The 22208-nt window shown below is 46.1% G+C and overlaps 1 protein-coding gene across 10 annotated transcripts in view; it reads left to right on the top strand.

Moving 5' to 3' along the window:
- Positions 1 to 22208, top strand: part of tanc2b (tetratricopeptide repeat, ankyrin repeat and coiled-coil containing 2b) — a 71755-nt gene that overhangs the window by 43893 nt on the left and 5654 nt on the right. For 6 of the 10 annotated variants that reach the window (XM_086138979.1, XM_086138983.1, XM_086138986.1 and 3 more), the window contains 21 exons: positions 971 to 1119; positions 3268 to 3451; positions 4256 to 4519; positions 8763 to 8894; positions 11209 to 11247; positions 12528 to 12806; positions 12901 to 13025; positions 14116 to 14347; positions 14465 to 14913; positions 15197 to 15364; positions 15439 to 15599; positions 16306 to 16414; positions 16681 to 16803; positions 17129 to 17365; positions 17588 to 17794; positions 18819 to 18912; positions 18991 to 19124; positions 19194 to 19317; positions 19770 to 19945; positions 20018 to 20150; positions 20814 to 20843. In XM_086138979.1, the coding sequence (XP_085995105.1) occupies positions 971 to 1119; positions 3268 to 3451; positions 4256 to 4519; positions 8763 to 8894; positions 11209 to 11247; positions 12528 to 12806; positions 12901 to 13025; positions 14116 to 14347; positions 14465 to 14913; positions 15197 to 15364; positions 15439 to 15599; positions 16306 to 16414; positions 16681 to 16803; positions 17129 to 17365; positions 17588 to 17794; positions 18819 to 18912; positions 18991 to 19124; positions 19194 to 19317; positions 19770 to 19945; positions 20018 to 20150; positions 20814 to 20843 (3549 nt within the window). The remainder of the gene's footprint in view (positions 1 to 970; positions 1120 to 3267; positions 3452 to 4255; positions 4520 to 8762; positions 8895 to 11208; positions 11248 to 12527; positions 12807 to 12900; positions 13026 to 14115; positions 14348 to 14464; positions 14914 to 15196; positions 15365 to 15438; positions 15600 to 16305; positions 16415 to 16680; positions 16804 to 17128; positions 17366 to 17587; positions 17795 to 18818; positions 18913 to 18990; positions 19125 to 19193; positions 19318 to 19769; positions 19946 to 20017; positions 20151 to 20813; positions 20844 to 22208) is intronic. The other 4 variants (XM_086138980.1, XM_086138985.1, XM_086138981.1 and 1 more) reach the window with 4 other exon arrangements.

A 22208-nucleotide genomic window follows, 5' to 3' on the forward strand; every position in this document is an offset into this window, starting at 1 on the left:
TTGTGACGTCACTCACGACAGCCACGCCTTTTTATTGAACCCATCTAACCCATAATTTTTTTTTTCTCCAAGGTACCCTAAAAATCAAAGGCACTGACTGTAATTCTTATCTTTACTGTTGGAGGTCCAAAGGGACAGAAGAGTATTATTAATTATACAAAGTATATTTCTATTTTTTAATTAATCGTCTGTTTAATGGGTTCTCATCATCGCAAATATCGCAATTGGGCTCAAAAAATCCATATGTTTAATAAATCTTAACATTACCTTCTATTTTGTTGTTGTTGCTCTTCTTCTACACAATGTAGTGCTATTTGTTTTAAAATGTAACTGTTGTTTTTGGTTGGCTAGAATGGTGTAGTGCCTATTTAAAAAAAAAAAAAAAAAAAAGATTGGATATTAGGGTGCATTCAGTTTCGAGCTTTGTTCCAGAACAAATTCAACTCGTGAAACAAGATACCGCTGTTCACAGAACGTGAGGTGCTTGTGTTGATGTTGCCATTTTGGGATTGTCAGCATTTACAGTAGGTCAAAGCACCACATGTTGTTGTTTTACGTTTTTTTTTTTTTTTTTTTTTGGGGGGGGGAAGGGTGGAGCTTTTTCTTTCCCTCGTTGCCGCAAAGAGCGTGTGCAAACAGGACAGAAGGGCGTCGCCTGGCCCGCTTTTGTCTGGCGTCGTCAAACAGGTGAGCGGCGTATCTTGTTACGTCGGGCGTGTGTTGTCGCAGAAGAGGAGCGGCTGTCCACGAGTAGGCAGGAGTGACGTTTGCTTCTCTTGAAAGGCTCGTGAATGAAGGCATTTTGGACTTTGTTTAAGACGTCCAGGCAGCGAGGGCGGGATGTGGGTGGGATGCATCCAGGTGGACATGTCGCCTCTTATTTTAGCATCTGCTTTATTGCTCTTATTTCCCCCCCCCGCCACCTAACACTCCTTCTCCCTCTCTTCTCTCCTTCCCGCCGCCTCCGCAGGGGAGTCGAGCCAGGAGCTGGGCCCCCCTCCCACGGTGGATGAGGCCGCCAACACATTGATGACGCGCCTGGGCTTCCTTCTGGGAGACAAAGCGAGCGAGGGGCCAGCCGGTCCCCACTACAGCATGGAGGAGCCCGAGGCCAGACAGGTGAGAGGAAGTGACTCTTATTTTGAAAGACCCACAGGTAGGATGCAAAACAGCATTCAAATCACCCGTTGACTTGAGGTCATTGTTGGATGCTTTGTAGGACTCTCGGCGGGGCTGAATATGTCCTGTTGTTTACATAACTAATTCATCATAACGGTATGATCGTCGTCACAGTAGCTTGGGAGTCATAAAGATTTGAAACAGTAGTTACACACTTTAAAATAGGACTTTCTTCCCTTTTAAAAATGCTCTTTAACATCCTCATATACAATTGCATCTTTGTCTTTGAAAACTCATAAAACTCTTTATTCTCACCTTTCATCCCGACATGATGATATTGAAAAGAGTGAGGTGGCTTTTGTGTGTATGTGTGTGTGTTTTTTAAAGGATTATACGGCCAAATACACTGAACCTTTATTGGACTAATAAAGGCTTCGTCGCCGAACCTCACTTGTATCGCATCACATTTTGCAAACGTACGATTGATTTCAAACCTCCTTTTGATAATTGAATGTGAACTGTAAATTGTGAAATCGTAGTATCTGTGTGGCTAACTAATACTTGATCTTAAAAATAATAATAATAATAATCACTTCATAGCTGAGCATGACGTGTTGTGCCCAAGGAATAGACTCCTATTTGACGCTTATTCGTCACGTTTTGCACAGGTACAGTACGTGTGGAAATAATAGCATTGTGTGATGGACCAACTGCTGCTTGAAGTGAGCGGTGCTGTCACGGCGGGGGTGTAGAGAGCGAGAGAGGTTGATTCAAGCGCCTCTTTTTTTAAGAGATGTGACTCACGCCGGCCGCCTGCTGCACGCCGTGTACGCTCGTCTTGTTTCGCTTACCTGCCCTTAAGTACAATGTAAACATGTCGAGTACACTGCTTTGCCTTGCAAAAACACGATGCCTGTGAAACTGATGCATAAATCATAAACTAAAATATTAACTCATTCACTCCCAAAGACGTTTTTAAACGTCTTTTCAGACTTGGTCTAGAATTGGCTGGTACTGAATGAGTTAAGTGATTGCTGGTATTAGCTCGCTCAGTGTGATGAACATTTAGCTGCCAGTACGCAGTGGAGTGATGTAGCTATTTCGCTCAAAGCTTCACATCTACCACAGAGCAGTTAACATAGCATGCTATGCTATCATGATGTTGGATAGCGATGTTAGCATTTGCGTAAAGCTCCATCGCTACCATCGTTATAGCATTACAGGACTGCTAGTTTTCCATGTCAATAAACGATAATGTAAAATTAAACAGCTATCGGGCTAAATGTGACTTATTTTGCTTGTGTTGATGTTGTATTGTTGTCGGGAGGATGTTTGGAATTTGCTCACAGCTCCGCAGTTGTGATGACCTATCATCACATTCACAGCATTGTTAGCATAGGTCGTCAAGGTCACTGTAGGTCACCGTATTTCCGTAAAATGACAAAATGGAAAACATGAGTTCTCTCCCTAGCCGTTTGGATAGCGGCACCAAATGCATCTCGGGATATTTTCCCAGCCCAGACCTCGCACGTCACCAACCGAGGTTTCCTTGGTTTAAGCAAGCAGACAAGCCTTCTTGTTAGTTTAGTTTTTGAGACAGGTAATGGAGAAATGTTGAGCATGTCGAGTTGGTAGTGTCTTACGGTTTGTGGATATATGTCATGTGTAACTATCACGAGTGTGTTCCACAGTCAGGTGGATGTAGCCTTGAGCACCACTTCACCTTTCCTCTCCTCTCTACGGAGATCTCCACACACTTCACATACACGTGCATGAATTTTTTCTGCGCGGGTGCGTCTGAGGGCTCGCAGCCGCTTTTTCTTTATATTTTAGGTCCCCCATGGTGCTCGGTCTGCGAACCTGAGCTGACACGCTGAGGACTCACTGCAGGGAGACGAACAATGAGTCTCTTTCTATGTTGTTGTGTGAGCTGTGGCCGCTGTCACAAAAGATAGATTTCCAATTTGAACGACGAGTTTTCTCTTTGTGGTGTCTTAACACACCCTTCCAGCCTTTCATGCATTCCTGGAAGTGTTCTCCTGCGTTTCTACGCAGCTCCTTCGTCAGGACCATCTTGATGTCGTCCACGTCTTCAAAACGGAATTTTAACGTATGTGTGTGTGTGTGTGTGTGTGTTTGTCACCTCAGGGCCAGAACCAGCGCATCAGCCCATGCTCCACGTTGACCAGCAGCACCGCATCACCCCCTGCGGGCAGCCCCTGCTCCACCTTGCCCGCCGCCATGTCGGGCCAGGCGGGCACAAGGGAGTGCGCCTACGGCTCGGTCACCAGCCCCACCTCCACACTGGAGAGCCGCGACAGCGGAATCATCGGTGAGAGTGCCTTCGAATATCCTGAAGATACTAAAGAAGCAGGATTAAGGGTTACACATGAGCGTTAGGATTTCAAGTAAAAGGGTTAGGCATCAAGGGTTAGGGTTGCAAGCCTCTGGCTATGGTTTCAAAACAGGATGTCAATATTGGATCACGGTTTGAGATTTGGGTTCCAAATCAGGGTGAGGGGTTGAAGTTAGGGGTAGGGTTTCAAACCTGGATAAGGGTTCCAGGTTAAGGTTTCAAATTTGTTTTTTGTTTTTTAAGGTTGTTTTCGGTTTTCTAGTTAGGGTTTCATGGCTAGGATAGGCTTTAAATTTAGGGTATCAAATTGAGGTTAACTCATTCAGTACCAGCCAATTCTAGATCAAGTCTGAAAAGACGTTTAAAAACGTCTTTGGGAGGGAATGAGTTAAGTTTTCAAAGCTATCTTCCAAATTCGTGTTTCAAGGCAGGGTTTTGAACTGGGGTTAGGGTTTCAAATTTGGTTGTCGTTTCAAATTTGGGCGATGGTTTCAAATTGGGTTTTGAGTTAGGATTATGGTTACAAATGAGGGTTTCCACGTTGGGTTAAGGTTGCAAATTAGGGTTACAGTTTTCAGTCAGTGTTTCATACCAAGGTTTCAGATTTGGGTTTCAAATGAGGGGTTCAACCCAAGGTTAGAGATTGAAGTTAGGATTTCAAACCTGGGTTAAGGTTTCAAATTAGCTTGTCCAAACAACGTTATAGTCTCAATTTAGGATTTCAAATGAGCTGTCAATCTGCCACGCGTGGTTCCCAACTGGCATGATTTGTCTGTGCAGCCACGCTGACCAGCTACTCGGAGAACATGGAGCGCTGCGGCAGCAAGCACGGCGGCGGCAGCACAGAGGGCTCGCGCGGCAACCTGAAACTGTGGCAGTCGCAGAAATCAGGCATGGACTCCGTCCTGTACCGCGTGGACGAGAACATGACGGCGTCCACGTACAGCCTCAACAAGATCCCTGAGCGCAGCCTGGAGAGCATGTCCTCGCACTCGGCCCACTCCATCCCCTTGTACCTCATGCCCCGACCCAATTCTGTGGCCGGTGAGTCCCCCTCCCACACCTCCCTCCCTCCCTCCCTCCCTCGCAGAAATATGCTTGCTCAGCTTTTGAAAACACTCGCAGCAGTGACATATTTCAGCACCCAACCTCTTTGCTCCTTTCTTTTCCTGCTTGCCTTTTTCCTTCGTGAGGAACTTTCATCATCAGAATTCAAATTCGGGTTTGGAGATAAGGGGCGGGTTTTCAAGCTTGGGTTGGCTGTTTGAAGCCACGGTAGGAGTTTGTAAATGTTGCTTTCATGCTCGTACTTGCTGGTGTTGCCGTATGTTAGCATAGAGCGCATGATGACGCGGGTCGCCTTCGTCAATATCGGGAAAGCCTGAAACGGCACAATTCCATCATTCCTCCTTCTCGCCCCCCCCCCCCCCCCCCCCACCGTAAAGAGCCATCATGACGCCGGCTTCCCATTGGCCGCTTTTGCGTGGCCGGCGGTACATCAAAAGCCCCGGGCGTTAACGGCTTCTACGCTCTCCCATCAGGAGGAGGAATCCATCCTCCAATAAATGCCTCACTTCCATTACTCAGCACGCAAAGTCCTCGTGGTAGGCGGGGCAATCTTGCAGCCGCCATTATTGACTTGCAGGCGTAATTATATTATCACGTTGTCAAACAATGTGCCAATCACGCTCTTTCTTTCTTTGCTTTTTCTTTCTTCCTTCTCCACTTAGTATAGTCTTCTCTTTTCCTTTCTTTCTCCTTCCTTCACTCCTGCTTTTCTCTTTGTGTCCCCCCTTCCTTCCTTCCTTCCTTCCTTCCTTCCTTTATTTCCTCCCTCGCTTCCTTCCTTGCTTCCTTCCAGCCGTTTTCTTCCACCTTACCGGTTTAGTTTTTCCTTTCTAATATCCCCCTTTCCAACCCACCGGCGGAGCTACCTGCTTCCACCAGTTAGTTTTCCCCTCATGTTTTTTTTTCCATGTTTACTTCATAGCAACATTCTTTCCTTTCACTCTTAATTTTAATTTTTTTTCTCCTCTTTCCCACCTAACATTTTCCTTTCCTTTAACAGGTTTAAAGAGTCCTCCCTCCCCATTCCTATCTAAATCTTATTTCTACGTACCTGCTTAACCTTCTTTCCATCGGTTTAAACATCTTTTCCTCTTCTTTCCTTCCCGCCACCTTTTGCTTCCTCTTTTTCCTCCCGCCAATGTGCCTCGGCGCAGACTTATCCCGTTGGCACAGCAGCGGCGGACGTGATGTGAACAGACTGCTGCATTGCAGATAGACAAGATGAGCACACAGATTGGAGTCCTCGCATTGAAAATTGAGAAAATGGAGCCTTTTCAGCTCAGTGGCCCTGAGTCATTCCTCCTTGGCTTAGCAGCAGATTAATGTCTCCTTTTGCTCCTCTCAGAGACTAAGTTATAGCCCCCCCCCCCCCCCCCCCCCGGCACGCTCCAACCCCTCCAGGGCGTGCCTTTCAATGTTCTCATTTGCCATTTAACTTCCACTTTGGGAAGCCCGTGCAGCTCATGTTTTGGCCCTTAGAAGTACACTTGATTCGTCAGCAGAAGCCTGATGGCGCTTGGAACGAGACTAAGAACCAGGTCAGGGCAGAGGGGCTGCTGTGTCTTCCTCTAGGGTTGGTGGAAGGTGGGATGCACTTGCAGAATTACCAGGACATGCTAACATGCTATTATGATGATATAAAACTTGCTTTATTCACAATTGGAATATGGTGATAAGGACCACCAACATGAAAGAAAAATACTTTCTGGAATTTGGACTGCAAATCATGATGAGTGGTTTTGAAATCGCAAGCACTGGGCAGGTAGAGCCTTTCAAAGCATCCAACTAATGGCGTTCATGATAATGTCGACTATGTAAATAATGCTGAGTTAGTGTCTGCCTGTTAGGCTCCTCGTCGGTTGATGCCACAGAGGGGTGGTCTAAACCTCTCAAAATGATACGGAGAAAGGTCCAGTTCGCTTTTGGCAGTGGTGGGAACTTGGAAGTTGACATTGATCCGTTTGTGAAGAAATTTGAACTCCAAATGGCCTTTAATTGTCAGTCTGCTGAGTTGTTGTTGTGCGAGTACAACGATAACGACTGGATAGCTGTCGCATGGAGATGTTAGATTAGATGAGATTTTATCTGAAGTGGATCGGCACGCACAACAGCTTTCACTTGGATAGTTTTTTTTTTCTTAAGAAATTGTCTCCTTGCTTGTACAACACTAATCCATCTATTCAGTTAAAAACCCGGTGGTGGTCTCCTTCGCCTTTCTTTTGCCGGCCTCCCTTCATCACCGCTGATGTTCGTTATCAGGAATCGTTTGTGCCCTCGTTTGTCACGACGCGGGCTTGGGCTGTGAAGGTCTATCACGTCCGCGCCGATCTAATCTCATTGCGTATTGGCCACGAAACAATCAGCAGCTAACGCCGGGTTTCATGAATAAGACATCTGCGTGGCTAATTAATCCTGAGAGATCTGCCGAGTGACAGACGGCGAGAGGAGGGAATTCTACAGGGCGGGCGATTGCATCCGCCGAGGCTTCCTCTGGCGGAGGAACGCTTCTGGAGTCCATCTTGTTGCAAGCGCTTTTCCCATGCGCACTTACTGGCCACTTAACATTATCACAGCCTGCATGGAAAGCTGATGGTGTATTCGCTATCCCTGATATCCATCTTAAGGCCTATGTACTAGTTCGCTCTTTGTCCTCACAAGTAAGATAGTTCGACGCACTAGTAGGAGCACTAGCACTGGCATAGTCTAATGACTCTGTCTGACTAATGTTGAGTTTTCTGCTTGCTAGTGTCACTTTAGGTCTACCTAACTGTGGACTGTGATTAGGCCTTCCGACTAGCGGTCAGCAAGTCATACTGTCTGGCAATACGAATTGGATAGGCTGATATTCACGCTTTTAAAATCAGCCTAAATATTTTGCCACCATTTTATTTTATTTTTTTTTTACACATCACAGCAGAACGCAACGCTAATGACATTCTAACGTTCTAAAAATCAGCTTCCTTCTCACTCTGCTGTAAAGTTGATCAGACACTACAAGACAAAATATGTCGTATGAACAGTCAAATGCTCTGCCTGTGTAAGTGTTCAGGAACCAAAAAAAGAATTTGTTTTATTCATTGTGTAATTTTGAAGTCATGTTTATTTGTATTAATTTTGAAAAATAAATAAAAGAGTCTCAAGGGGCTTCACGAGCCCACAGTTGACAAATATTCAGCGACATCCCATAAACGGACCGATTAACTGATCATCCAAACTTTATTCTGCCAAATATCGTAATCTGCAAAACAATCAATACCGGCCGGGCCCCACAGCTAACACTACAAGGCTCCTATTTAGTGGGCATGTTAGACACTAGTAGCCTTCAAGGATATCGAAAAAATGAAATACAGTAATCGTTCTCAAATAGTTTTCTGTACCTAAGCATCAGGGAGACATGCCCTAAAAGGCATTACTTTTTGCAGAAGCTTCTATCCAAGTATAACAGGAATCACGAAAAAGCCTGAAGGACCCAAGCTCCAAACTGAACAGGAAGTCGGCCATTTTGGTTTGAAGGAGCCATTTTGCGCAGATTCCAACTCTTACTCGGGAATTTGCCCAAATGAGCCTCAATGAAGAGTCCCAGACAGATGGGCGACTCTAATTTGCCAAGGCTCTTGCCTACGACGTGTCATGTGGGTGGTGAATGGTGTCAAAGTTTGATGATCATTTCGGAGGATTTGCCATGAAAATGGTGGTGCCGGGGCTTCCATCCATTTCAATTAGGAAGTCGACCGTGATGTTTAAAAGCGGCTTTTTTGAGGTGATTTTGTTGTGCTTTGTACTTCATTGCTGCAGGCAGCTTTAATGTTTGTTATTGTGGTGGTAGCTTGCAGCCGTCGGCAACTCGTACTGAGAGCTGTTTATAATATTATGAGCTTCTCATATAGCGAAGAAAAACATTACAACCAGGTCTGCATGCAACAGCCCGTTCCACTAGAGCGGCACTCGGTCTGGCACAGACCTCTTCCTAGCCAAGAGTAAATGTTATCTTCCAGATTCATGAATTATTTACCGAGAAATTAAGGAAAATGAACAAAAATAAATTGTGTTTTATTGTTATTATCGCTTGCGCATTGCCGGTTCTGCTATAAATCTGAGCATTATTACTTTTTGGAAAGGCAATTGTTGTGCAACAACAACAGTGTGCACTTAATATTGTGTTGCGTGTATTTTGGTACTTGATTGTTACAATAATCCCCACCCACCCTTTTTCATACAGCCACCAGCTCGGCCCACCTGGAGGACCTGGCCTACCTTGACGAGCAGAGGCACACCCCCTTGCGCACCTCGCTGCGCATGCCCAGACAGAGCACCACCTGCGGGCCCGGCCGCTCAGGGCAGGACCTCAGAGGTCAGTGCGTGCCAGCTCACAGCACACACGCACGCACACAGACTGACATGCAGGAAGGCGGGACTTAATGACCTTTCAGGCAGCCATTTTGAAAGTTGAGTTTGAGACCTCCATGGCTACAATGACTGACCATTCCCGTCATGGCCCCAGCACCCTTCCCCTTTCTCCTTGTGGCTTCCTTCCTTATGTTCACCTCTTCCTTACCTCGGCACCGCTTCTTCCTTCCTTGCATCTTTTGTTCGTCAGTCTTCCGCTTCCTTCCTTGCATTCACCTCTCACTTCTTGGACTTTTCTCTTGCTTCGCCAGCTTCTTTTCATCCTCCTCTTCCTTCCTTCCCTTCTTGCACTCCTTGGTTCCTTCCTTTCATCCATCTCTTCTTTCTCTGCACCCTTCCTCTTCCTTCATGACATCCTCCTCTTCCCTCCCTGCCTTCTTCACCACCCTTTCTTGCAACATTCTCTTTCTCCCATGCATCCTCGCCTTTCCTTCATCATTTCCTCACGTCCTCCTCTTCCATCCTTGCCTCTTCGTCCTGCTCGGGACCGCTCAGCCACCGTGAGTCATTGTCACCCGGTGAATAATTCAAACGGCTGTCTGGCGGCCGTCTGGCGGCCGAGCTTTTCCGTGGTTGCGGGCGAAGGAGGATGCGGAGGAGGTGGGCAGTGTTGCTCAATGTCACCCTAGGGTGGCAAAAGGTGCGTTTGGGAAGTGTTTGATGACCGAGGAAGCGTCCATCTTTCCGTAAACGATTCCCCGCGCCCTTATTGACAACATGGCCGCCGTCTTTTCCTGGAGTAGCTGATGCCGCGGAGTAGCAAATTTTGCAAAACTGGAGCCTAGTCTTGAACCTCTAACCTTAGTTTGAAACCCTCTCCCAGGCCTGTAAGCCTAATTTGACAGCCTTACCCCAGGTGGAAACACTAAAACTGATTTAAAGCCCTAATTTGAAACCATAATCCTGAACACAGGCTTAATTTGAAAACCCAATGTTTGCATGATCCCCGAGTGCAAACCTTCACCTCAGTTTGAAGCCTTGACTCTTGCCGCAAAGCGGACACTTCTAGGCTCCCCGAGTTTAATTGGATTAGGCACACATAAAACAGTCGCGCAGAATGTAGTTTTTTTTTTTTTTTTTTTTTTTTTTTGCGTCACGTTCTGTCTTTCACCCAAACAGAGGGCCCTTGCATCAGCACAAGTGCGGGGCTTTCTTCCTTTTTCTGAGGATTCCTGGAAACTTTACGAGCAGCACTTTAGAGACAAAGAGCAGCAGAGCAACTGTCTGTGGCTCAAGGAAAACGATGAAGAGGAAATATGGGCTCATTATCGCACCTTAGCTGGGGCTCTTTAGCAATGAGCCATTTGCAAAGGACACACTAATGTACTTTAGAAACCTTGCCAAACACTGCGCATAAATGCTGCATCATGTACAGACACACCTCTTCTGCCAGTTCAAAACCTCGAAGCCACAAAACCAGGTCCGGAAAGGCGCGCTTAGAGGAGTTGTGAAGAGCAAGCCTTGCAAACACGTTTAACCCCTGAAACACGAGCTCTCATTTTCTCAGCTTATTCTTGTGTAGGTGTTTCACACCAAATGTAATTTTTCTCAACAGATTTGGCTCGTCGTGTTGATCGAGACTTTTCTCGTCAATTGCTTTTTCGGTTTTCGAAAAGGGTATAAACTTGACACCTTCCATTCGCTCATGAATTCAGTCACCGCTGTTGCAGAAGACTGCGATGCTTCACCATGATTCACGGCGGGAACAAACTTTATATGCCTCCTAATCAATGCCGATCTTCTCAATGATTTGTAATGCTGAGCGCTAAATCTGTTCTGGCAGGTTTCTAATATGCTACTGTTGTCGTAACGTCATCATGTCGACTCATCTAAATGGTGTTTTCTAGAGCAGCTTTGTTTGTTTTTGGTAAGGTTTTCAGTAATGAAGTGCAACTGCGACGCAGGCAGTCAGAATTGCTCGACTCAGTCATGTGACGAACTGATGAAAAGGTCCATTCGCCAGCTTCGTAGGGATAGTGTCAAAAGCGGGACAGCTCCCGTATGAAAGAAATTGCAGAGGAATGGAACAGAAATGTGAAGTCTAACACCCGACGATCACTTTCCCCACCTTTGTTCAGTCATAACAAATCGCCACACACAACTAATGGAATTTTTTCCCCCCCTCCCAAAATGTACAGACGCGGAATGTTGACATTCCACAGCACTAAATAGTCTGCTGCTTCTTCTTGGGTTTTTTTTCCCCCCACCTTCACTTGACCCCCCACAACACGCTTTGTATCCTCTTTGCTTTGCCTCAGGTTCCGCGAACAACTCCCATGCCTGGCAGTCGCAGTCACGTGAGTAACATTGTGTGTCTGTGTTCCATAATGTCCCCTATTATGTCCCATTGTATTACGTTTTGTTCCATAGCTTCTCACAATATCCAAGGTTGTGTGTCATAATGCCCCATTATGTCCCAATATGTCCTATTTTGCACAGTCGTGTCCATTGTTATCCCCTTGTATGTCCCATTTTATTCCATAGTGTCCCACAATGTCCCCAATTATGTCTCATCATTTCCTGTTTTGTCCAGTCGTGTCCCTTAAGGTCACCTTTATGTCTCATCACATCCCATTATTTGTGTCCCACATTGTCACCGATACTGACCCGTCACAAATGTAGTCTAGCAACTCCCCCTAGTGTCAGAATAGGGCAGTGTGAAGTAACACTGCAGCCTGGGTCTGTGGGAAATGTTCTTGAGGTTCCGCATTTTTGTCTAATCGCCAGGAATGTGTGACGAAAGGGGCTGACAAAATGTCACAATCGATCCCAGTGTTGTCTGCTGAAACTTGAATCCTAAATATGGACTTGAAAGACAATTATGAAGTCCTCACTGAGTCTTGCAACACTTTTGCGTCAAGCTTTACTTTGAAACCCTAATTTGACACCTAACCAGATGTATGACAAAAATGCAATTTAAAATCGGGGGGGGGGGGGGGGGGGGGAAATGCCTATGCGCAAAATACGTGCTCTTAATATATTTAGTTTTTCACCTGACATTTCTCAACGCATGTATAAATGATCCACCAATCAACAGTAAGGGTTTTGAAGTGCATGAGAAAATGACCTACTGTGATTCCACCTCCAGGTCAAAAGGTTCCCTTGCATAGAAATTTCCATTCAAGGACGGCACAAAGCTGCCGAACGCCAAACCAATATTAGACCTTGCCTTAGACCAGGGGTGTCAAACTCATTTTTTGTCATGGCATGACATTTTAGTTACTGTTTCCCTTGAAGGGCTGTTATGACTGAAACCAAATTCAATAATGGCTTCTTCAACTATTGTTTAAGTTCCTGTACTAAGGGGTTTGGTGACAAGAAAATGCGTACAGTCCGTCTCTTATTTATTATATATGAGAATTTTAAGTTTTGGTAGAGATTTTAGCAAGCATCATGGAAGGTGACATGTTTGATTTGCTTTCGCGGGCCACATAAAATGATGTGGCGGGCCAGATCTGGCCCCCGGGCCTCGAGTTTGATAACAGTGCCTTAGACCGTGTTGTCATTGTTGTTTGCAACTTAATCATTGAAATGCTTTTCTCCACCAAGTGAAACTTCTTTGTCTTTTCTGACCCAGCAGTACGTTTTGCGCCGTACCGGCCCCAGGACATCACCCTGAAACCGTTGCTTTTTGAAGTGCCGTCCATCACGGTGGACTCTGTGTTCACTGGCCGCGAGTGGCTCTTCCGGGAGATCGACGGTCACCTCAATCATCCCGGCAGCACCCGAGGCGTGGTGGTTGTTGGCAACATCGGCTTCGGCAAGACGGCCATCGTCTCTCGCCTGGTGGCGCTCAGCTGCCATGGCACGCGCATGCGACAGATCGCCTCTGACAGCCCGCAGGCCTCGCCTAAACGTAAAGTTCCTTCAATTATAATATTTCAAACCAAAAAAAAAAAGTTCTAAAAGTACAATATTTTGATTGGGGATGTGTGTGGTTGCGTGTCCAGATGGCGAGGGGCTCCCTCTCAGCCAGCCACAGCCCACGCATGGCACGCTGGGGGGAGGCAGCTGTCCAGGGACCCCTGAGATGAGGCGGCGCCAGGAGGAGTCCATGAGGAGACTTGCCTCTCAGGTGCACAGCCTTTTTTTTCCCAGAAAAGGGGGTGTGGCAGCAGATAAAATAGTTAAAAAGGAGCATGTCCTCGACAAAATAAAAATTGAAATATATAATTACACAATTTACAAAAAATAATTCGTAGACACAACTTGAGTTTGGCCTTTTTTTTTTTTTTTTTGCTGAAAAGGGGGTGTAGCAGCAGATAAAATAGTTAGAAAGGAGCATGTCCTCGACAAAATAAAAATTGAAATATATAATTGCACAATTTACAAAAATAATCAGTAGACACAACTTGAGTTTGGCCTTTTTATTTTTAAAGGTGGTCGTGGTGCAAAGGAGGTGCGTCAATCAATATAATGATTAAAAACAGACCATTTCCTCTGTAAAATTCAAATTTGAATGCAAAAGAAAAAACGCAGTAAACTGTATCCACCCTTTTTGTTTTTAACCTTTTTTTTTTTTGGTTTTGTGCGGTCAACAAGAGGTGGCTATTCTCATTCCAACAACAAAATTAAAATTTCACATGCAAAAAAGGGACAATTTTCCAAATGAAACCGTTCTTTTGCGGTTTGGTTTTTTTTTTTTCAGGGTTTGTGCACCAACAAATAAATTGGTCGACTACAGCCATGTTCTCGATCAAATGAAATTTTCAAAAATTCCCTCATAATTGTGCGAGTCGTGTTGCGCGTCCCCCGTGGACTGTACACCGTGTGAGGACACCCGATCCCCCGCCACGGCACGTGCATTATGCATGTGTATTTAAAAAAAATAAATAAACAACTTAGCCAGGGAGTCTTATGAAACAATAATCCATGTAGAATGTCACTTCCCAGCCCTGCGATTAGATCTTGTTAAGTCTGCATATTAATAATTGAGCTCACTCACTTTTTCACCCTCCAACTCTTTTTTTTTTTTTTTTTTTCTTCTCCTTTTACACCCTCCCCCTTGTTGTCATTGTACTATGGACGTAGATTTTCTTTTTTTAATGGGCACGGACTCTCTGCAGGCGAAAGTAATGAATTATTCATATCTGAAAAGCACAATGGAACAGCAGTGTCAACTTCCTGTCCCCCCCTCCCCCCCCTTCCTCTGTCGGCCCCTGCAGGTGGTGGCATACCATTACTGCCAGGCGGACAATGCCTACACTTGCCTGGTGCCCGAATTTGTGCACAACGTGGCGGCGCTGCTGTGCCGCTCGCCTCACCTGGCGGCCTACAGGGAGCAGATGTTGCGTGAGCCACACCTGCAGAGCGTGCTGAGCCTGCGCTCCTGCGTCCAGGACCCCTTGGCATCCTTCAGGAGGGGCGTACTCGAACCCTTGGATGCTCTCTACAAAGGTAACGTTTGGATTTGTCACCTCTTTGGATTTTTGGATCAACGGGCTTTCAAGTACTTCACACATTTTATATATACTGTATATATATAGGTTACATTTTTTTTTTTTAACTCTCCAGAGAGGAAGATCAATTCAGAGGAGGACCTGATCGTCCTCATCGATGGCCTGAACGAAGCCGAGTTCCACAAGCCCGACTACGGCGACACCATTGTCTCCTTCCTCTGCAAGACCATCCACAAGTTCCCCCCCTGGCTCAAGCTGGTCGTCACGGTGCGGACCACCTTGCAAGAGATCACCAACCCGCTGCCGTTCCACCGCATCTCGCTGGATGGCCTCGAGGAGAACGACGCCATCGATCAGGACCTGCAGGGTTACATCCTGCACCGCATCCACAGTAGCCTGGAGATCCAGAACAACATCTCGCTCAACGGCAAGATGGACAACACCACCTTCGGCAAACTTAGCGGACACCTCAAGGCCCTCAGTCAGGGCTCCTACCTGTACCTCAAGCTCACCTTTGACCTTATTGAGAAGGGCTACCTGGTCCTCAAGAGCTCCAGCTACAAGGTGACACCTCCCCCGCAAAAACAAAACGAAACAAAAACTGATTTTTTTTTGTGTGATGGGCAGGCAACAAAAAAAACAAAACAACAAAAACCAGCAGATGGCTCAGTTTTACTTACGTTCAATGCGTTTTATATTTAATACAGGGGACTGATTCAGCTGCAGAACATGTCTCGTGATTTTTTTTTTATTCAGTAATTTTAATGTTTAATACAGAGCAGGGATTCCAACAGAACCATTCTAGCCCTTCCAACGTTTCCAACCTGATTCTTCTTTGCTTCTTCAGGTGGTTCCGGTCAACCTGGCCGAGGTGTACCTGCTGCAGTGCAACATGCGCTTCCCCACGCAGTCGTCGTTTGAGCGGGCGCTGCCTCTGCTCAACGTGGCTGTGGCCTCGCTGCACCCGCTCACCGACGAGCAAATCTACCAAGCCATCAACGCCGGCTCGCTGCAGGTCCGACAAGATCCACACCCATGACACGAGATGTTAAACGGCGAAGCTATTTGCTAACCGTGGCGCTCATCCAGGGTACGCTGGACTGGGAGGACTTCCAGCAGCGTGTGGACAACCTGTCCGTCTTCCTGGTGAAGAGGCGGGACGGCACCCGCATGTTTGTCCACCCGTCCTTCCGGGAGTGGTTAATATGGCGTGAGGAAGGCGAGAAGACCAAGTTCCTGTGTGATCCCAGGTCAGATGAGATTGTTTTGTTGGAGTTGTTGCTTTAATGCAGGAATCACCAATTTATTGGCGTGGGGGGAGTGCACTCACTGGTTTTTATTTGGAATGTGTTTCTTGCATGTGTCTGTGAGATCGGGGCTAAAAAAATATATTGTTAAATATTGTCACCTTCCTAATCCACAACAACCTGAGCCCCAACTGCGGATTATATTTATTAATAATTTCATTTCAGGGATTGAATTATATGATCTGTTCGCCTACGGATTTTAGCAGAGGTGGCCAACATCCTGCGATGTTTCAGGCAAACCATTTAAAAAAAGAAATCAAAATAGCACTTTGGCGATTATTTTAAAAGGGTGATAAAATGATCATATTCCTATATAAAATTAAAAGTCAACACTTTACAATTTACAACAATAAACATGTCATAGCCATATGTGCCCGACCCTGAGTTATTAATTGATACTAAACATTTATGATGACCAACGCAATGTGTTCAAAGAGCAAACATAGTCTGTGAATAAGCCATGCAGAAATGTACCTCCAATGCCGCATTAGTCAGTCAGGCATAAATAGACGCATCTCATTAGTCGCCATCAAGGTTCAGATTTTTTTTTCCCCCCCTGAGGAAGTGTGTCATGCTGTAAATCCCACCCGCAAATAAGCGTTTTCTTGATTCAGGCATCTCAAAGTTTGTTCCGGTTGTGCGTTCACAGGAGCGGCCACACCCTGCTGGCCTTCTGGTTCTCGCGGCAAGAGAACAAGCTGAACCGGCAACAGACAATCGAGCTGGGCCACCACATCCTCAAAGCACATATCTTCAAGGTATTGGCTGGCCTCCACGTTCACAAAAATTCATCCAATTGCAAAAAAAAAAGTCTGTGAACCTTTGAACCAACCTTGATTCCTGCATCGATTGTTCATACGATGTGATTTGCTGTTGACCAAAGTCACAGCAATGGACGTACATTGTTCTTCTAGCTTAAAAAGCAACTGCGGCTGTGACATTCCTTTGCGTTTTCCTGCCTGCATATATTGGATATAAGTTGAAACACACAAAATTTCCAGCTGGAGTATGCCATCTGTTCAAGGGTCTCAGTAAGAAAGTGGGCGTGTCCTCGTCCATCTTGCAAGGCCTATGGGTGTCCTACAGCACGGATGGTCTGTCGGCAGCGCTCTCGTCACTGAGGAACCTCTACACGCCCAACATCAAGGTGAGCACCTATGCTTGAGTTCACCACAAATGATTTGGATTCATTTAAATTTCAAGCGCGTGTGTCGTTTTTATGATAATTCAGAGATGAATGATTCAATATTTAGATTAAAAAATCGAATGTCATCAGCCAGTAATTTTACATCATAATCATCTGTTTTCATTTTATTTATTATTCAGCTCTGGTCCAATCATTTATAAAGTAGAATAAAATATTAACATGTGTCATTGAAATGTGTGGAAATAAGTTGAGAAGCACATTTGTTGCACCACGAAAGGCTAACCTGTCACTCATATCCGATTGATGCATGCGTGTGTGTTTGCAGGTGAGTCGGTTGCTGATGCTGGGCGGGGCCAACGTCAACTACCGTACGGAGGTGCTCAACAATGCTCCAGTGCTGTGCGTCCACGCCCACCTGGGCTACATGGACATGGTGGCCCTGCTGCTGGAATTCGGCGCCTATACAGACGCACCCTCCGAGAGTGGCCTGACGCCGCTTGGCTATGCCGCCGCCGGGGGTCACATGGCCATCGTGACGGCGTTGTGCCGCAAGAGAGCCAAGGTGCGTGTTACAGGCTTTTACCTGAGTCAGACCGAAGCCCAATTTTTGGACTTGGTATTAAAGAGACTTGAACTCGAGCAATAGAATTGTGAAAAAAGCAGACAGCAACATGCGGGGAATACAAGTCAAAGGAAAGAGGCACAGCTCCAAGTTTTTCTTCCATCGCTTTAAAGGTTTAATTTGACAAAGTCATAGACAATGACAGGTCTGATGTGCCTCCAGGTGGACCACCTGGACAGGAACGGGCAGTGCGCGCTGGTGCACGCCGCCCTCCGGGGCCACATGGAGGTGGTGAAGTTCCTCATCCAGTGCGACTGGAGCGGCGGGTCGGCGCAGCACTCGCCGCAGACCCAGCAGCAGGCCACCTTCACCAAAAGCCACGCCGTCCAGCAGGCCCTCGTCGCTGCCGCCAGTATGGGCTACACCGAGGTACAACCGCAGAGACTCCCGAGGCATATTTTATGGGCTTGGCAACAAATTAAATTAAATCAATAAAGATGAGGGCGGCCCGGTAGTCCAGTGGTTAGCACGTCCACTTCACAGTGCAGAGGTACCGGGTTCAATTCCAGCTCCGGCCTCCCTGTGTGGAGTTTGCATGTTCTCCCCGGGCCTGCGTGGGTTTTCTCCGGGTACTCCGGTTTCCTCCCACATTCTAAAAACATGCATGGCAGGCTGTTTGAATGCTCTAAATTGTCCCTAGGTCTGAGTGTGAGCGTGGATGGTTGTTCGTCTCCGTGTGCCCTGCGATTGGCTGGCAACCAATTCGGGGTGTCCCCTGCCTACTGCCCGAAGACAGCTGGGATAGGCTCCAGCACCCCCCGCGACCCTCGTGAGGATAAAGCGGTTCGGAAGATGAATGAATGAATGAATGAATAAAGATGAATACATTTTAATATATATACAGTAATTAAATGAGACCACATAACTTGGCTAGCTGAATGCTAACACTTAAAACAAAATGTTGTGGACCGGCTAAAAAAATGAGCATCCATGTTGCGGCGTTTTAACTGGTCAAGCAACGGATATCTGAACACAAATATTGCAGCGACACATGTAGAAAGATAAAATAACAACAGTCAGTCACATATTCTTTAGCCTCTGCGAAGAAACAAAAACGACTAATATTGCTGCAGTTGTGGTGAGCAGTTGTGACCGTCTTGTATTCCTCCTTGCTGGCCGAAGCACACACCAGAAGTAGCTGCATTGTGCATGAAATCACGATGCACAAACTGTTTTGTTTATACAGTATGATTTTATAATGCGCAGTACCATAGAGTGCCATTTGTTCCCTATTTGAAACATGTTATGGGGGTCTGGAACGGATTAATGGCATTTCCATTCACTTCAATATGAAAAGATGATTTCAGTGTTTTTAGCTTTACATCAGTTCGTATTATGGCAACGCTTTTTTGTCAGTTCTGAACCTTTTTTTTTTCTCCAAATTTCTAATCAGATTGTGTCCTACCTGCTGGACTTGCCGGAGAAAGACGAGGAGGAGGTGGAGCGAGCACAAATCAACAACTTCGACTCGCTCTGGGGCGAGACAGGTTAAGTGCAGGCTTCACACATGTCCCGTCCGGCGTATCTGTCCTATAACATTGCTCGTCCTCCGCTTCCTCATCCAGCTCTGACGGCAGCCTCGGGTCGGGGCAAGCTGGAAGTGTGCCGCCTGCTGCTGGAGCAAGGTGCCGCCGTGGCCCAGTCCAATCGGCGAGGCATCGTGCCGCTGTTCAGCGCCGTCCGACAGGGCCACTGGCAGGTCAGCATCTCGGAGAATGATAGTGACTGTCGTACTTATCGTAAAGTAATCATAACATTTGTTTGTCAGATAGTGGACCTTCTCCTGACACACGGTGCCGACGTCAACTTGGCGGACAAACAGGGCCGCACGCCGCTCATGATGGCCGCCTCGGAAGGACACTTGGGAACGGTGGAGTTTCTGCTCTCGCAAGGTCAGTGTCGTTTGCACTAGCATCAGTGTAGCTGAAGAACATTCGTGAATTGGGGGCGGGGGGGGGGGGGGGGGGTATAGCAGAAAAGCATTACCTTTTGTCCAAAGGAAACTCCTCACCTCACTTCAACGTAGGTCTTTGGCACAAAAGTGTCACGCGATGGTGGCAAGCACTACTTCACTACACTGTCAAAATTGAACTCCTGAAATTGACGGTGCCAAATCAACTTTTTTAAACAGAAAATCGGTGCGTTTTTACAGAGGATAAGTTCTCAAATAGTTCCGAGAATTTGTGAATGCTGAGCCGCACATATTATGGGTTTATTGTATACCCACATATGATGAAAGCAATGTTTTTTAAACTCGTGAATGAGCATAAAGTCACTTAGAAATGCCAACCTGGATACATTTTACTTGAGTAGAATACCATCTCAGTGCTCGCTTCCTTTCCAGGAGCCTCCCTTTCTCTGACGGACAAGGAGGGTCTGACGGCGCTCAGCTGGGGTTGCCTCAAGGGTCACCTGCCGGTGGTGCGATGCCTGGTGGAGAGCGGAGCCGCCACCGACCACGCCGACAAAAACGGCCGAACGCCGCTCGACCTGGCCGCCTTCTACGGCGACTCCGACGTGGTCGGTGAACCGGGTGCGGGGACACACACAAAATGTCGAGCAAGACTCCATATTCACATACATAATCTTCAGGTCCAGTTCTTGGTGGACCACGGCGCCATGATCGAGCACGTGGACTACAGCGGCATGCGTCCTCTGGACCGGGCAGTGGGCTGCAGGAACACGTCGGTGGTGGTGGCCCTGCTGAAAAAAGGCGCCAAGATAGGTGAGAGCACGCACGTGTTCTCACATCGTGGCCACTCCACTCATGTGCCTGCTGCAACCGGAGCATGAGGCGCATGGCGGACCACTCACTCCAATTGCAACATCATCACTGGAGTACATTGCAAGACATTTCTTTTAAATGTGCCACTTGTCCTCATCAAGAAAGAAGATTATGGCCCATTTTCCCCGCTCAGAACAATCAAAAAGCGAGACCACGAGCGCCCTCAATGTATTCCACGATGCGTCTTGAAAAGAATTGAACCGATTGTCCAGTTTTTGCAGTGTCGTCTTTCGTCATCCCCACCGCAACACGGCTGCTGCGATTTGTGTTTATTGCCGTCTTACTTTCTCTTTCCTGCATGTTCTTTTGTCAACCTTCTCTCAGTTGCATTTTCTGTTCTTCTGCCCCGGAAGCAGGACGTGAACAGCGCTTGTGATTAGTGACAGTATTTCTTTGGTTATTTTTCATTATTTTGCTTCTCACTGCTGCTTTTTTTTTTTGTGTTTCTTTTCTCACTCCTCCACCTCCATTGCCTCTTTCTCTCTCTCTTCTTCTTCTTCCACACTCCCACACTCTTCCTCCTCCCCTGACCTTTAACCCCCCCCCCCCCCCCCCCCCCTCCACCCGTCACCTCCCCCGCCTCGCCTCTTTCTCCGGTCCCAGGATGTCAGACACTGCCCAGTCGGCCCCGAGGTAAAGCCAAGGCTGTCGACTTCCCACCCCAGCAGGCATTTTGACAGCTCTATCTCCTTTCTCTGTGTTGTCTGTGTTTCCTCCCGGGCCAGCTTTTAGCTTTAGCTAACTAAAGTGACTAATAGGTGTATGCTTTGAGGTAGATGGTCCGAGCCGCTTCCTGGCAGCATGGATGCATGACAGAAGCCTCAGAGCGACACTGTGTTTGTTTGTTTGTTTTTTTTTAGCAGGAAGTGCATGCACGGCATTGTACCCGCCGCTGCCGCGCACCGAGGTCGCGCTCAGTCATCCTGACGTCACTTGACGCCCCTCACCTCCAGCGGCGGGACTCCTCCTGCCGCCTTGTTTTCCTATCGCCCGGTTGTTTCTTGTGCCTTTGTGGTGTTTTGTTGGTTCGTGTGTGTCTCACAGATTGCTGATACACTTCTAATGACTTCAGCCTGACTTAAAACAGGGCATCCAGAAAGGATGCACAGCACTTTACTTTTTTTCATATTTTGTTACGTGAGAGTAGGCCCGGGCTCAAATGCATAATAGTGTAAAATTGTAAAATGGGCAGATGGTCGGTTCAATTCTACTGTATATTAGGAAAAAAAAAACATGGCAGACAAAATAATTAAAATAATAGTATGCATTTAAAAATGTACAGTAGTTATGGTTAGATCCATCCATTGCCATTAATTTGTAATTAATGAACAAAATGTTTAATAAAATCTATTTAAATTGCCAAGTCACCAAATATTTTTTATTGTATCACAATAAATTAACCAAATATTTGTAATCTAATTAATTAAAATAAAAGTAACATTTTATGAATATTTTAATATTGTGTTTATAAAATATCCAACCAATTATATATATGAGATAACAATTAAATTAACAAATTGTAGGAACATTTGATATATGAATGCAACAAATACTATAAGAATTTTGATAACTTTGCCCATCACTGTTATTCCATTTTGGGAAAAAAAATCAATTTTTTCCCCCCTCAAAATTCAACACGCAGCACGCTATAATGACTACATTATTATTATTATTATTTTTTTTTATGAAAGTAAGTATTCGGTCTTTGACATGTATGTTCTTGCTGTTATTTCCCTTTTTTTTATATTACAAAATTCTCAGACTGTGTCTTGTCATGTTGTCATTATGGGGTGTTGTATGTCAAATTTTGAGGGGGAACAAAATGTCCTTAATGTTGTCATGAGGCTTTCACATAACAAAACATGGAAAAAGTGAAGCACTGTGACTACTTTCCGGAAAACACTGTTTATATCAAATATGAATGATGTTTGGGGTGGCTAACCCTTGGAGAAGCAGGTCCTCATCATTTCTGTCATGAGACGGCTGTTGCAGAAAGCA

The sequence above is a fragment of the Hippocampus guttulatus genome, chromosome 19 (genome assembly GCF_054856545.1).
Source record: "Hippocampus guttulatus isolate MCC_2025c chromosome 19, RoL_Hgut_1.0, whole genome shotgun sequence".
In the NCBI taxonomy this organism is placed as follows: Eukaryota; Metazoa; Chordata; class Actinopteri; order Syngnathiformes; family Syngnathidae; genus Hippocampus; species Hippocampus guttulatus.